Genomic DNA, 14,585 nt, shown 5'->3' with positions numbered 1-14,585 from the left:
TCTGTCCCTCCCCTGCTTGCACTCTGTCTGTCTCTCTCTCTCTCAAAAATAAATTTTAAAAAAATTTTTAGAAATTAAAAAAAAAAAAAGAAAATCTAAAAGCAGTACAAGCAACTTGTTGCAAAGAAAACCCCACAAGGCTATCAGCAGATTGCTCAGCCCAAGCTGTGCAGGCCAGAAGGGAGTGGCATGACATATTCAAAGTGCTAAAAGGAAAAAACTTCCAACCAAGAACACTCTACCCAGTAAGTTTATCACTCAGAATTGAAGGAGAGATAGTTTTTCAGATAAGCAAAAGCTAAAGGAGTTCATCACCACTAAACTGGTTTTTCAAGAAATGTTAAAGGGATCTTTTAAGTTGAAAAGAAATGGCACTAATTAACAACGAGAAAACATTTGAAAGTAAAAATCTCTCTGTAAGATTTAATATGTAGTGAAGGTAGTATATAAGTTAACTCATAAAGTTAGTATGAAGGTTAAAAGACAAAAACAGTAAAAGAAAACTACAATAATTAAGTGATACATAGAATAGGAGATAAAATGTGACATCAAAAACATAAAATGGGGGAGATGGTAAAAGTGTACTATTTTGGAGTAAGTTCAAGTCGATATCAACCTAAAAGGTTGACAGGATGTTATATATGTTGTATACATAAATTATCTCACAGTAACCACAAAGCAAAACCTTACAGTAAATAAGTAAATAAAAAAACTAAACACAACACTAAAGAAAGACAATGAAACACAAGGAAAGAGAGAAAGAAAATGGAACAGAGAGGAACTACAAAAACAGCCAGAAAACAATTAACCAAATGGCAATAAGTACAGATCTAACAGTAATATTTTAAATATAAATGGACCAAATGTTCCACTCAAAAGACAGCTGGCCAAATGGATTATAAACAAACAAACAAAAAACAAACAAGACTCATCTATATATTGCCTGCAAGAGAGTTACTTCAGAAGTAGGGATACACACAAGCTGTAAGTGAAGGAATGGAAACAATATTCCATGGAAATGAAAAGAAAGCTGGTATAGCTATACTCATATCAGACAAAATAAGCTTTAAAACCAACACTGTAATAAAAGACAAGGAAGGGCATTTCATGATAAAGAGGTCAATCAAGCAAGAAAATATAAAATTTACAAATATATATGTATCTAATATAGAAGCACCAAAATATATAAAGCAAATATTAACACACCAAAAAGGGGAAATCAACAATACAATAATGGTAGGGGATTTTAACACCCTACTTATATCATCTGACAGAAATAAGAAAATCAATAAGGAAACATCAGCCTTAAACAACACCTTAAACCAGGTGGACTTAATAGATATATACAGAACATTCAGTACAAAAATAGCAGAATACACATGCTTCTCAAGTGCATATAAAACATTCTCCAGACCAGATCAATGTTAGGCCACATAAAAAAGAAAATCTAAATAAATTCGAAATTGATATTATATCAAGCACCTTTTCCAACCATAATGGTATGGAATTACCAATTATCAAGAAGAAAACAACAAAAATGTGAGAATTAACCAGCATGCTACAAAGCAACCACAAGAGCATCGAAGAAATAAATACCTAGAAGAAATGTTTAAAAAATCTACAGACAGGGACACCTGGGTAGCTCAGTCAATTAAGAATCAGACTTTGGCTTAGGTCATGATCTCACCATTTCCAAGTTCAAGCTCTTTGTCAGACTCTGTGCTAACAGCTCAGAGCCTAGGCCTGTTTTGGATTCTGTGTCTCCCTCTCCCTCTCTACCCTTCCTCCCACTCATGCTCTGTCTGTCTCTCTCTCAAAAATAAAAATAAACATTGAGAAAAAATTTTAATTAAAGAATAAAATTTTAAAAATTTGGAGACAAATGAAAACAGGAAAATAACATCAAAATGCAGCAAAAGCAGTTCTAAGAGGGAGGTACACAGCAGTACAGATCTTTCTGAAGAAACAACAAAACCCTCAATTAAACAGTCTAACTTTGCACCAAAAGGAACTATAGTAAGAATAAATGAAGCCTAAGGTTAGTAGGAGGAAAATAATAAAGATCAGAGTGGAAATAAATGAAATACGGACAAAAAAAGACAATAGGAAACATCAATGAAACTATGAACTACTTCTTTGAAAATATAAATAAAAATGGGGTGCCTGGGTGGCTCAGTCAGTTAAGCATTCAACTACTGGTTTTAGCTCAGGTCATGATCTCACAGTTTGTGAGTTCGAGGCCCAGATTGGGCTCCATGCTGACAGTGCAGAGCCTGCTTGGGATTCTCTCTTTCCCTCTCTCTCTGCCCCCACCCCCATTCATTCTATCTCTCTCTCAAAAATAAACTTAAAAAAGAAAATATAAATAAAATTGACAAACTTTCAGCTAGACTGTGGGGGACCGGGCCCCAGTGCCAGGCTGAGACCCGGTCGAGCAATGTTCCCTGTTGACTTAGCCAACCCGGTGGTTCCCCCTCCCATTTCCCCACTTTCAAGGGCATACCAAAGCCTTGTCAAGGCTGAGAAAGTTAATTCCTGAAGCCTGTGGTCTGCAAGTGTTGGCAGTAATGCTACCTCCCTTTTTCTACCCCGAGTCAGATAGAAACAAACATGGGAATTGTGTTTTGCTAGCAATCTTATCAACAAGGTCTTGTTGTGACCCGTCTAGAAAATGCACAAGAAACACAGAACTAAATGTTTTGGTTGGCAGCGATTATGCGAAACCTGTTTATTCTTAGAATGGACTGACCCATAAGAGTCTGGATATAAAAGATTGTGTACAGCAACAATAAAGCCGTCACTTGGGCCATCAGCCCAGGGGACCCTCCTGTTCCCAAACTTTCTCTTCTCTCTCTTTTTTCTTGCATTCCCCTACCCTCAGGACCCTGACCTCGGTGTTTGTCGCGCCAGTCGCGACACTAGACTTACCAAGGAAAAAAGAGAGAGGGCTCAAATACATAAAAATGAGAAGTGAAAAAGGAGTTACAACTAATACTAAAGAAATGCAAAGGATCATAAGAGAGTAATATAAACAATTATATGCCAAAAATTAGACAAACTAGAAGAAGTGGATAAATTCCTAACACACGATCTTCCAAGACTGAATCAAGAAGAATTCTTGAATCAAGAATAAAATCAACATACTAGTAGGGAGATTACTAGTAAGGAGACTGAATCAATAAAACCTCCCAAAAAACAAAAGTCCAGGACTATGTGGCTTTACTGGTTAACTCTATCAAACATTCAAAGAATTAATATTTCCCCTTCTCAAACTCTCAAAAAACTGAAGAGGAGGGAACACTCTCACTGCATGTCATGAGGCCATCATTATCCTAATACCAAAACCAGACAAGGATGCCATACAAAAATAAAATTACAAGCTAATATTCTTGATGAACATAAATGCAACATTCCTCAACAAGATATTAAGCAAACCAAATTCAACAACATATTAAAAGGACCATACACCATGATTAATGTGACATTCCAGGGATGCAAGGATGATTCAACACCCCAAATCAATCACTATTATACACATTAACAAAATGAAAGATAAAAATCATTGATCATTTTGATTCAGGAAAAGCAGATTATGGAGAGAATGTGCCTCAACATAATTAATACCCTTATGACAAACCCACAGTTAGTTTCATACTCATTGGTGACAAGCTCTAAGATCAGGAACAAGACAAGAATGTTCACTCCATCCCCACTTTTATACAACATAGCACTGGAAGTCCTAGCCATAGTAATTAGGCAAGAAAAAGAAATAAAAGACATCCAAATTGGAAAGGAAGAGGCAAACTTGTCACTATTTGCAAATAACACAATACTAAAGACTACACCAAAAAACTATTAAAATAAATCAATTCAGTAGTGATAAGACACAAAAAATACATAAAAACCTGTTGAATTTCTACACATCAATACCAAAAGATCAGAAAGAAAAATCAGAAAACAATCCCATTTACAACTGCATCAAAGGGTACAAAATACCTAGGACTAAATTTAACCAAGGTGACTATATACTGAAAACTATAAGATACTCATGAAAGAAACTGAAGAAAACACAAATAAATGGAAAGATATTCTGTGCTCATGGAGTAGTGGTATAAAATGTCTGTACTTTTCAAAGCAATCTACAGAGTCAATGTAATTCCTACCGAAATATCAACACCATTTTCACAGAATTTGAACAAATAATTCTAAAATTCATATAAAAGCACAAAAGAATTAAGATAACCAAAGCAATCTTGAAAAAGAACAAAGTCAGAAGTGTAATGCTCCCAAATTTCAAACTATTATCACAAAGCTATAGTAATCAAATCAGTATAGTATTGGCATTAAAAACAGACACATAGAGGGACTCCTGGGTGACTCAGTCGGTTGAGTGTCTGACTTCTGGTCAGGTCATGATCTCACTGTTCATGAGTTCGAGCCCCACGTCCATCTCTGTGCTGACAGCTCAGAGCCTGGAGCCTGCTTCAGATTCTGTGTCTCCCTCTGTCTCTGACCCTCCCCCATTCATGCTCTGTCTCTCTCTCAAAAATAAATAAACATTAAAAAAATTTTAAAATAAAAACAGACACATAGATCAATATAACAGGACAGACAGCCCAGGAAAACCCACACATATATGTCAATTAATTTAGAACAAAGGAGGCAAGAATATACAACGGGGAAAAGTGGTGTTGAAACTCTTCAAGTGCTGCTGGGAAAACTGGATAGCAACATGCAAAAAAATGAAACTGGACCACTATCATACAACATATACAAAAATTAACTCAAAATGGATCAGAAATTTGAATGCTAAGACCTGAAACCATAAAAGTCTGAAAGGAAAACATAGGCAGTAAGCTCCCTGACATTAATCTTAACAATGTTTTTTTTTAAAGCTGATTCCAGAGGTAACTGCAATAAAAAAGCAAAATCAAATGAGACTACCACAAACTAAAAAGCTTCTGCACAGCAAAGGAAACCATCAACAAAATGAAAAGACAACCTACTGAATGACAGAAGTATTTGCAAATCATATATCCTATATGGGGTTAATATCCAAGATATATAAAGTCATAAAACCCAAAAACAAACAAAATATAAACAGTCTGATTAAAGAATAAGCAGAGAACCTAAATAGACTCTTTTTAAAAATGACATACAGATGCCCACCAGCACAGGAAAAGATATTTAACATCACTCATCATCAGAGAAATGCAAACCAAAACTATAATGTGATTATTACCTTACACCTGTCAGAATGGCTATTAGCAGAAAGAAATAAGTGTTGGTGTGTGGACAAAAGGGAATCTTCATGCAGTGGTGGTGAGAATATAAATTGGTGCAGCCACAATGGAAAACAGTATGGAAGCTCTCAAAAATTTTTAAAAAATCACATGATCCAGCAGTTTCACTTCTGGGTATCAACCAAAGAAAACAAAAGCACTAATTTGAAAAGATATATAAATGTAGCATTATTTATAATAATCAAGATATGGAAATAACCTATGTCCATCAATGGATGAGTGGATAGAGAAAATGTGGTATGTAAGTACAATAGAATGTTGCTCAGCCATAAAGATAATCTTGCCATTTGTGACAATTTGGATGGACCTTGAGGGTATTACACTAACTGAAATAAGTCAGAGAAAGACCATTATCTTTGATTTCACTTATATGTGGAATCTCAAAAACAAAACAAATAAACAAAACAAAACCCAAATTCATAGATATAGAGAACCAATTGGTGGTTGCCAGACGAGAGGGGAGAAGGAGTGGAGGTGTGAAATGAGTGAAGAGGATCAAGAAGTACAAACTTCCAGTTATAAAATAAGTAATGGGGATTTACATACAGGATGGGGAATATAGTCAATAATAGCGTATTAACTTTGTATGGTAAATAGATAGTAACTAGACTTATTGAGGTCATCATTTCACAATGTATACAAAGGTCAAATTGCTATGTTGTGCACCTGAAACTAATATCATAATGTATGTCAATTATACCTCAATAAAATTTTTAAAAAGACAATCACATAAATGCAGTAGAAATAGACATAAGTAATTTTAGGAAACAGCGTCTGACTAGATATTATAAGGCTAAGGACAAAAAATATTTATATCCAAATCCGTACTGTAGTAAGTAAATGTGTTGTTCACAGTGGTGCAGGTTAACAATTCTGAGACTACTTTATTTGTATACTAGGGTTGAAAGAATAAGTAAATATACTATAGATAATGAGAACCAGGTTTCTTTTTGTTGGAGAAAGCAATTATGAATAAGGAAAGGAGAAAGGCTAGAATAACCACTGTGCTAATCAGAAGGGAGATTCTCTTGGGTAGGCCTGACCTAATCAGGTGAGCCCCAAAATGACAAAGAGCAGTTGAAGCCACTGTTCTGTGGATATCAGGGAAACAGACTGCTATGTTGTGGAAAGGATCAAGTGGCAGGGAATGTCAGCAATCTCTGAGAGATATGAGCATTAGTCTTCGAACTATGAGAACATGCCCTCTACCAACTTAAATGAGCTTAGAAGAGGACCCCAAGATTCAGATGAGAATATATTCCAGACAACACCTGGATTTCAGCCTTGTGAGACCAAGCAGTCAATCCAGCTATAAACCATGTTTGGATTTCTGACCAACAGAAACCGTGAGGTAATCAACAGATGTTTTTAGCCACTAAATTTGTGGTAATTTGTTACATAGCAACAGAAAACTAATATAATAAATGAGCAGTAGTCTTTAAAATTGTCAAGGTCATGAAAGACAGGAAAAGTGAAAAACTATTACAGATTGGAGGAGATTAAGGAAACATAACAACTAAATGCAGTTTGTATTCCTGAAACAGAAAACATGTTAATGGAAAAAACTCATGTGATCTGAATAAATACTATAGTTAACATATTGTACCAAGGCTAATTTCTTCATTTTGATAATTGTTCCATGATTATTTAAGATGTTAACTTAAAGAGAAATCAGTAAAGGGTATACAGGAATTCTCTTTACTATTTTTTGCAACTCTTATATATCTAAATTTATCTCAAAAATTGTCTCTAAATATTATTTCCATTAGATGATAACAGTGCTCTTTGGTACAATGGCTGATTCCGGGTGTGAAGCCAGAAATTTACAAGATGAGTCTTGTATTCACCAGAGGAAAAGAACAAATAGGATAATGAATCAGCTCAAGTGATTCCTAAGATCTGAGAGTAGAAAGCCAGAGACCCAGAGAGGCCTGGGTGGCTCAGTCGGTTAAGCATCCAACTTTGGCTCAGGTCATGATCTCACAGTTCATGGGTTTGAGCCCCGCATCGGGCTCTGTGCTGACAGCTCAGAACCTGGAGCCTGCTTTGGATTCTGTGTCTCCCTCTCTCTGTCTCTCCTCCACTCATGTTCTGTCTCTCTCTGTCTCTCAAAAATAAATAAACGTTAAAGAAAAATTTCTTTTTAAATAAATAAAGGATGAGGGAGAGACTATTTTAGATTAGAGGTACCTAACAGACATAACAACCAAATATACTATATGAACCTTGTTCGGATCCTGATTAAAACAAACCAACTGTAAAAGCAGACTTTGACATAATCCCCAAAACTTGATTATGGGATGGCATTAAATGATACCTAGAATTTACTGTTAATTCTATTATGTGAGATAATGGCATTGTTCTGCTACTATGTTAGAAAATATCTGTATTTTGTAAGATGCATCTGATATCTAGGATTTTCTTTAAAATTAAAGAAAAAAATAAGAATAAAAATAGGAAAAAAAATCTAATCCCTAGGATCTTATTGCTCAGAGTTGAAAATCATGTCTAAGCTTTATGAAATTGAAATTCAGAGGGATGGATATCATTTTTAAAAGTTGCTTTTGCCATTCCCCACAATATCCTGCAAAATGTTGAACATAAAGCAGGAACTCAATAAACAGTGAAATATCAGAACACCTTTTTCACATTTATGACAACTTGTTTCTTATTGGTTTCCCTTTTTTACCACCTTCACTCTGTAAAATATTTAGAAGTTTCCATTGAAAAATTATCTCCATATTTTAGGAGTTATATATATGTACTGTACCTGAATTCAAGTCAGTATTTCAAAAATCAAAAATACAAGTAAATTCAAATCTAATACATACATGTTCATTTTCTACCACTGAACAATGAACATGTTTAATATCAGTAAATTCAAAAAAGGTAATCTGAAATTTTTTCTTTTGAATTTTATGGAATGCAACTGAATTTTACTTATATGAGCAAAACTCAGTAATTATGGATTTCATGTTTATGAAAAAAACGAGAAAACCTGTGTCTTACTCTGTTCCAGGTACTTTTCCAAGTGCTTTGCATGTATTAAATCATTAACTATTAAAACAATCCTACAAAGTGGGTACTATTATAATTCCTGTTTTATAGATGAGGCAGCAAGTAAAATCATGGTTCAACAGCTTATATACAGCAATACTAGGATTTAAAGACATAACAGTCTAACTCCAAAAACCCAGTTCTTTACCACTACACTGGACTGACATACAATGAGGCATACTTTATCTGATGCTGTTATCTATTCAATTCCAGTATCAGTAGTTGATTTTTATCATTTCCAAGGAGAAAATGAAGGGAAAAAAATGATGTAAGAATGAATAGTAAAATGTACCTTTTGAATGGCCTCTTCCATATCCAACTCAAATTGTTCATTCTGTAATAATCTGAGGAATCTCCTGCGCTCCACACGGTCATCATTTTCGTTCTGCACCATTTGGTCCCTGACTTGATTCTGTATCTTTCTTAGTGATTGGACATGCAATTTCTTGCAGTAGTTTACATCTACTAATTTCTGATGTCTTTCACTGAAGTTCATAGCTCTCCTTTTAGAAGCCTATAATGAAAAAAAAGAAAAGTATGCATACTTTGATATTCCAAAATCTAATTTTTAAAAGAATACTGCTGTGGAGTGCCTGGGTGGCTCAGAGGGTTATGCACCACTCTTGATTTCCGCTCAGGTCATTATCTCCCAGTCCTGGGATTGAGCCCCGCTAAGGAATTGAGCCCGGCTGAGCGTGGAGCCTGCTTGGGGTTCTCTCTCTCCCTTTCTTTCTGCCCTCCCCCACTTGTGCTCCCTCGCTCTCAAAATAAATAAATAAACTTTAAAAGTATACTGATGTAAGCTCCCATTACAAAAATAGGGAACACTAATAAAAACAAAGGACCTTTGGCCCCCTTCCTAAATTCAGAGAAATAAAAAAAAGTACGCGTGGTAGCTAATATATTGATATATCAGTAAACTTTTATTACTCCCCATTTTATAGATGAAGAATAAAAAGTAAAAGCAACTTTACCCAGGATTCCTCAGCTTAAATATGCCGCAGTACTAAGATTCAAAGACCTGTAGTCAAGCTCTGTAGAACTAGCTTTTAGCGCAATACAGGGAATTCCTCCTTCCCCATTCCACCCCCTCTCCCTTACCCCTTGGCCATCAAGTTCCGTTGAGAAACTGGTCAGGTTTTCCTAATATAGATTTAACAGGTCGGGCCGCTGCTACTTAATTCATTCACTCTCTCCTGGAGTTTTCTTCCCCCAGTTATTCGTTCAACGTTCTTAATCTTTTCCCAAATTTCCACAATATGAGAAAAAACATATTTACTGGGCAGATCTAATAACAGCCAGAAATTTGAGAAAAGGCTGGAAGCCACCGTGTTCGTTGCTTAAACAATAGCACAGGAGGCCTCTGAAAGCAAATTGTACGAGTTTCCCACTTTAATTCTCAGATTAGGCACTTCAAATCCTTTTTAGGTGCAAGCTGGCTCTAAACTACAATTAAACCAATAGATAAACAAGTAGTTTCCAGACCCCCAACCGGCTTACCATCTTGGCAGATGAAAATCCCCCTCTCGTGCTCCAGCGGCCACCACCTCCCGCTTCCAAAGCAGAGGCTCAGCTCTCTGATGTTGATGCGGTTTCCTGGCAACTGCCGCCAAAGAGGGTCCCACCTACCGGCGCAGGGCGCAGTCTCTCATTGGACGCAGGAAGAGCCAATGGGCATTGAGCTTCTTGGAAGGCTGGCAGAGGGGCTACTTCTCCAGCTCTAATTAACAGGCGGGAAGTTCAGATTCTGTATCCAGGCGCGAGCTCTTTGTAGTCTTTTAGGGCGCTCACGATTTCCCTCAAGCGGCTAAATTGTGTGATTTGGGTGGGTTTGGGAGCCAAGGGGAAGCTGTGGAAACTTTACACAGAAATACGCAAACTCCTATTCCATGGGGCCAAAGTCACTTTCCACGCATAGAACATACTGTGCCCTCAAAGCCCGTTCTGCCTGAGTTGATGACTGCCTTCACCTTTAGCAGTGGGAGGCACGGCCACCGTCTCCCTAGCTGGGTAACTGTGAGGCACTGCGGGTGGCATGTCCTTCCAGCGCCCTTCACCTCACACCCCGCAGACGCTGTTGGTAAACTGTGGTAATAAAATGCATGGGCCACACAGAGCTTTCTCCGCTGTGGAATACCTGGTCCAGGTATCGATGAGCCAGCATACAGATGATGGCAGGATGTGATCAGGTTTATTTTACTGGCAGTTACACACTACAGTCCATTTTAAATGGAAGAATTTAAGAACAAGAATGGGTCAGAAAAATTAGTCAAAGATTATAGAGATGACAGAGAAGTCCCTAAAAAAAATGAGGCGCCTGCGTGACTCAGTGGGTTAGGCATCTGACTTAAGCTCAGGTCATGATCTTGGGGTTTGTGAGTATGAGCTGATAGCTCAGAGCCTGGAGCCTGCTTTAGATTCCGTGTCTCCCTCCCACTCTGCCCCTCCCCTACTTGCGCTCTCCCTCTCACTCTCTCCCTCTCTATCTCTCTCAAAAATAATACTAAAAAAAAAAATTAAACGTAGTGTGGGAACTCGACTTAGTTTGTGCTAGCTAATTTGAAGCCCATCATGTGCAGCAATATTGTGCTTAAAGATTAATAACCAAAAGGACTTCCAGTTCTAGCTCCAAAATGTAAAAGCTTGGAAGTTATCACTTGTCCTTACTATCAGAAAAATTTCAACAAACTAAAAACTAATGATTTTTCTTGGACTCATCAAAGAACTGAGGTCACAGGGCAACCTACAACCCTGAAATCTGGAGAGGTGAGTCCAGGGGGTAACAGCCAAGACCTACTTATCTAGAGCAGGAGCCTCTGAAGCCATAAACAAGGAATACTTGAATACTAATTTTGATTAATTGTTGGAAACTGAGCACAGACTGGCGTGAGTTAAACTACCCGGGGTTTGCAGTCTTGGGAGCCCCAACACTTGCATGGGTTTTGCTTTGACGAACTCCAGCAAGTTCTCACCATGAAAAACCAAGAAAGATATCTTGTGGCTCCAGGAAGCAGATAAGATTAATAATTATTATCAAATATATCTAGAGCCTTCTCCTTAATAAAGGCCTACTTCCCAGAAGAAAAGATTGTACCAAAGCTATATCCCACCCAAGGCAAGGACAGTTCTCTGACTATAGCTTCCTCCAGCCTGCCAGTCTCTCCTAAGTAGAGAGGAGGAAGCTAAGAAACACTTGTGAAGGTCACAGCCCAAAGAGGTTTAAAGAGGCTTAAATATAAAATTATGGAATTCTTCCCACACTTAACATTGAGTACAGATGAAAGCACTGCAAAATCACATACTAACAAGGAATTCTTAGGGAAATCCAAAGACAACAGGAGACAGAAACAAAAATACTAGAGGTATTTGAAACCTCTAGAACAAACAGCTACAGCAAACATGAAGCACAGCCCAACTCCCAGCCATGTAATAAAAAACTCACATTAAGCGCTATTTACCTCAATTCCTGTTACCCAATATAACACAGCCAGTTTCAACAAAAAACAACAAGGCTAAAGGCAAGGAAACAGTCAGTTTGAAAGGCAAAGCAAGCATCAGAACTAGACTCAACCAGATTGGGAGAAACAGAACAGATTGGGAGATTATTAAACAGTAATATAACTATGATTAATATGCTAAAGGAGCTGATGAAAAATATTGACAACATACAAGAATAGATGGGTGATGTAATCAGATAAATGGAAACTCAAAGAATCCAAAGAAAATTTTAGAAATAAGAAACACTGTAACAAATGAGGAATGCCTTTGACAAGCTTATTGTAGACTGGACAACACCGTGGAGAGGATCATTGAGCCTGAAGATATGTCAGTAGAAACTTCCCAAACTGAAATGCAAGGAATAGATAATCCTATTGGGCTTGTAGACCTCACCTTAGAATCAAATTGTTTTCTACAATAGAAAAGGGCATGTGCGTGTGTGTGTGTGTGTGTGTGTGTGTGTGTGTGTGTGTGTTGAGGGGATGGTAATTGTCAACGTTTCTATTTTTTGGGAGATCATATAAACCCAGTTACCACAAAAGTCGAATTGGCCACATGTGTACAGTGCAAAACATTTTGAAAACATTCAATTTTGTTTGTCTAGAACTTCCACAAGAATTCTACAAAAAGCACAGCTTATGTATAGCTTCTCATAAAGTAGCCTCTAATTAAAATTTCGTTGGTTGGGCTGTCAGCAGGAATTTTTGTTTTGTTTTGAACAGTGATTAGTGCCTGGCACATAATAGGTGATAAATAAATATTTGTTAAATTAACAAATGATTGAAATTATGGTACTGTTATACACATAGGAAAAAGCTCTACCCAGATAACTTTGAAGAAATATATTGCTCTTCATCATTTAAAGTTTTATCAAATTTACTTATATTTTCAAAGAGCAAACTTTTGGCTTTATTAATTTCTCTCTCTCTCTCTCTCTCTATATATATATATATATATACACATATATATGTATATATATATTTTTTTCCATTTTAATTGCTTGCTGCTCTTACCATCATTATTTTCTTCCCAGCTTGCTTTGGGTTTAATTTGCTTTTCTCTTTATAGTTTCATAAGGTGGAAGTTTAAATCTTTAACACCATTCTTCTTTTCAAATATAAATATATAATATAAATTTCTCTCTAAGCCTTGCTTTAGCTGCTTCCCACAGATTTTGATATATGGTGATTTCTCATTCATTCAGTTCAAAATATCAAAGACTTTTTCTTTGACTTATGAATTATTTAAACATGCTTTGTTAGCCATTTCCAGGCATCTTTTTGTTATTGATTTCTAGTTGATTCCATTATGGTAAAAAAATGTACCTGTATGACTTCAAATCTTTTGAGTTGTAGAGATTTATTTTATTCAGCAGAATATGGTCTATTTTGGTGACTGTTTCATGTGTCCTTGAAAAGAATATGTATTCAGGTACTTTGGGTGAGGTATTCTATAAACATCGCAAAGGTCAAGTTGGTTGAGAATGGCTTTCATCCAATGCCAAGGAAATTCCATGTCCTTACAGTATTTCTATTTTATCAATTACTGTGAGAAGTGTTGAGGTCATCAAGTATAATTGTGGATTTGCTTATCCTTTTGCTGCATGTCTTTTAAAGTATTATTGTTAAGTGTGTATATCTTTAGGATTAAGGTATATACATTAACATTTTGACATTAACATTTCAAACACCCTTATTTTCCCCTGGTAATTATTCTTTATTCTTTTTAAAAATTTTTTAATATTTATTTATTTTGAGAGAGAGAGAGAGAGAGAGAGAGAGAGAAAGAATATCACAAGCAGGCTCCATGCTGCCAGCACAGGGCCTGATGCAGGGCTCGAACTCATGAACTTTGAGATTGTGACCTGAGCCAAAATCATGAGTCAGACACTTACCTGACTGAGCCACCTAGGCACCCCAGTAATACTCTTTTTCTGAAGTCTTGTTGCCGTTAATGTAGCCACCCCAGCTTTCTTATAACTAATGTTTACATGGCATGTATTTCTCTATGTTTTTACTTTTCTAATTTTCTATCTAATGTATCTGCATATTTATATTTAAAATGACTTTCCTACAGATATCATTGAGCATTATTTTCTTATTCAATTGAATAATCTCCATCTTTTTTTAAATTTAAGTATAATTAACATGTAATGTTATACTAGTTTCAGCTGTAGAATACAGTGAGCCAAAAATTGTATACATTTCTCAATACTCATCAAGATAAGAGTACTCTTAATCCCCTTTATCTAGTTCACCCAGCCCCCCACCCCTCTCTGGCCGGTTCCCCTCTGGCAACCACCAGTTTGTTCTCTGTATTTAAGAGTCTGATTTTTTTTCTTTTATTTTTCTTTGTTCATTTGTTTTGTTTTATCACTAATCATCAGGGAAATAAAAATGAAAACCACAATGAGATATCATTTTATATCTGTCAGAATGTCTAAAATCAAAAACACAAGAAATAACAAGTATTGTTGAGGATGTGAAGGAAAAGGAACCTTCGTACACTATTGGTACAAATGCAAATTGGTACAGCCACTGTGGGAAACAGTATGGAGTTTCCTCAAAATTATTAAAGACAGAATTAGCATATGATCCACTAATTCTACTACTGGGTATTTACCCCCCCCCCAAAAAAAAACCCAAAAACACTAGTTTGAAAAGAAATATGCACCCCATGCTTATTACACATTATTTACAATAGCCAAGATATAGAAGCAACACAAGT

The 14,585-nt window shown here is 36.3% G+C and overlaps 1 protein-coding gene across 1 annotated transcript in view; it reads right to left on the bottom strand.

The window, feature by feature from the left end:
• MNS1 (meiosis specific nuclear structural 1) overlaps positions 1-9,961 on the bottom strand; it is a 47,265-nt gene extending 37,304 nt beyond the window's left edge. Inside the window, exons 1-2 of the mRNA XM_042941937.1 lie at positions 9,861-9,961; positions 8,653-8,874 (exon numbers count right to left, since the gene is read on the bottom strand). Of these exons, the coding sequence (XP_042797871.1) occupies positions 8,653-8,874; positions 9,861-9,863 (225 nt within the window). The 5' untranslated portion in view covers positions 9,864-9,961. The remainder of the gene's footprint in view (positions 1-8,652; positions 8,875-9,860) is intronic.
• Between the last annotated feature and the right edge of the window lie 4,624 nt (positions 9,962-14,585).

The sequence above is a fragment of the Panthera leo genome, chromosome B3 (genome assembly GCF_018350215.1).
Source record: "Panthera leo isolate Ple1 chromosome B3, P.leo_Ple1_pat1.1, whole genome shotgun sequence".
In the NCBI taxonomy this organism is placed as follows: domain Eukaryota; kingdom Metazoa; phylum Chordata; class Mammalia; order Carnivora; family Felidae; genus Panthera; species Panthera leo.
Note: the sequence above shows the minus strand (reverse complement) of the source record. Positions and strands in the feature narration are given on the sequence as shown.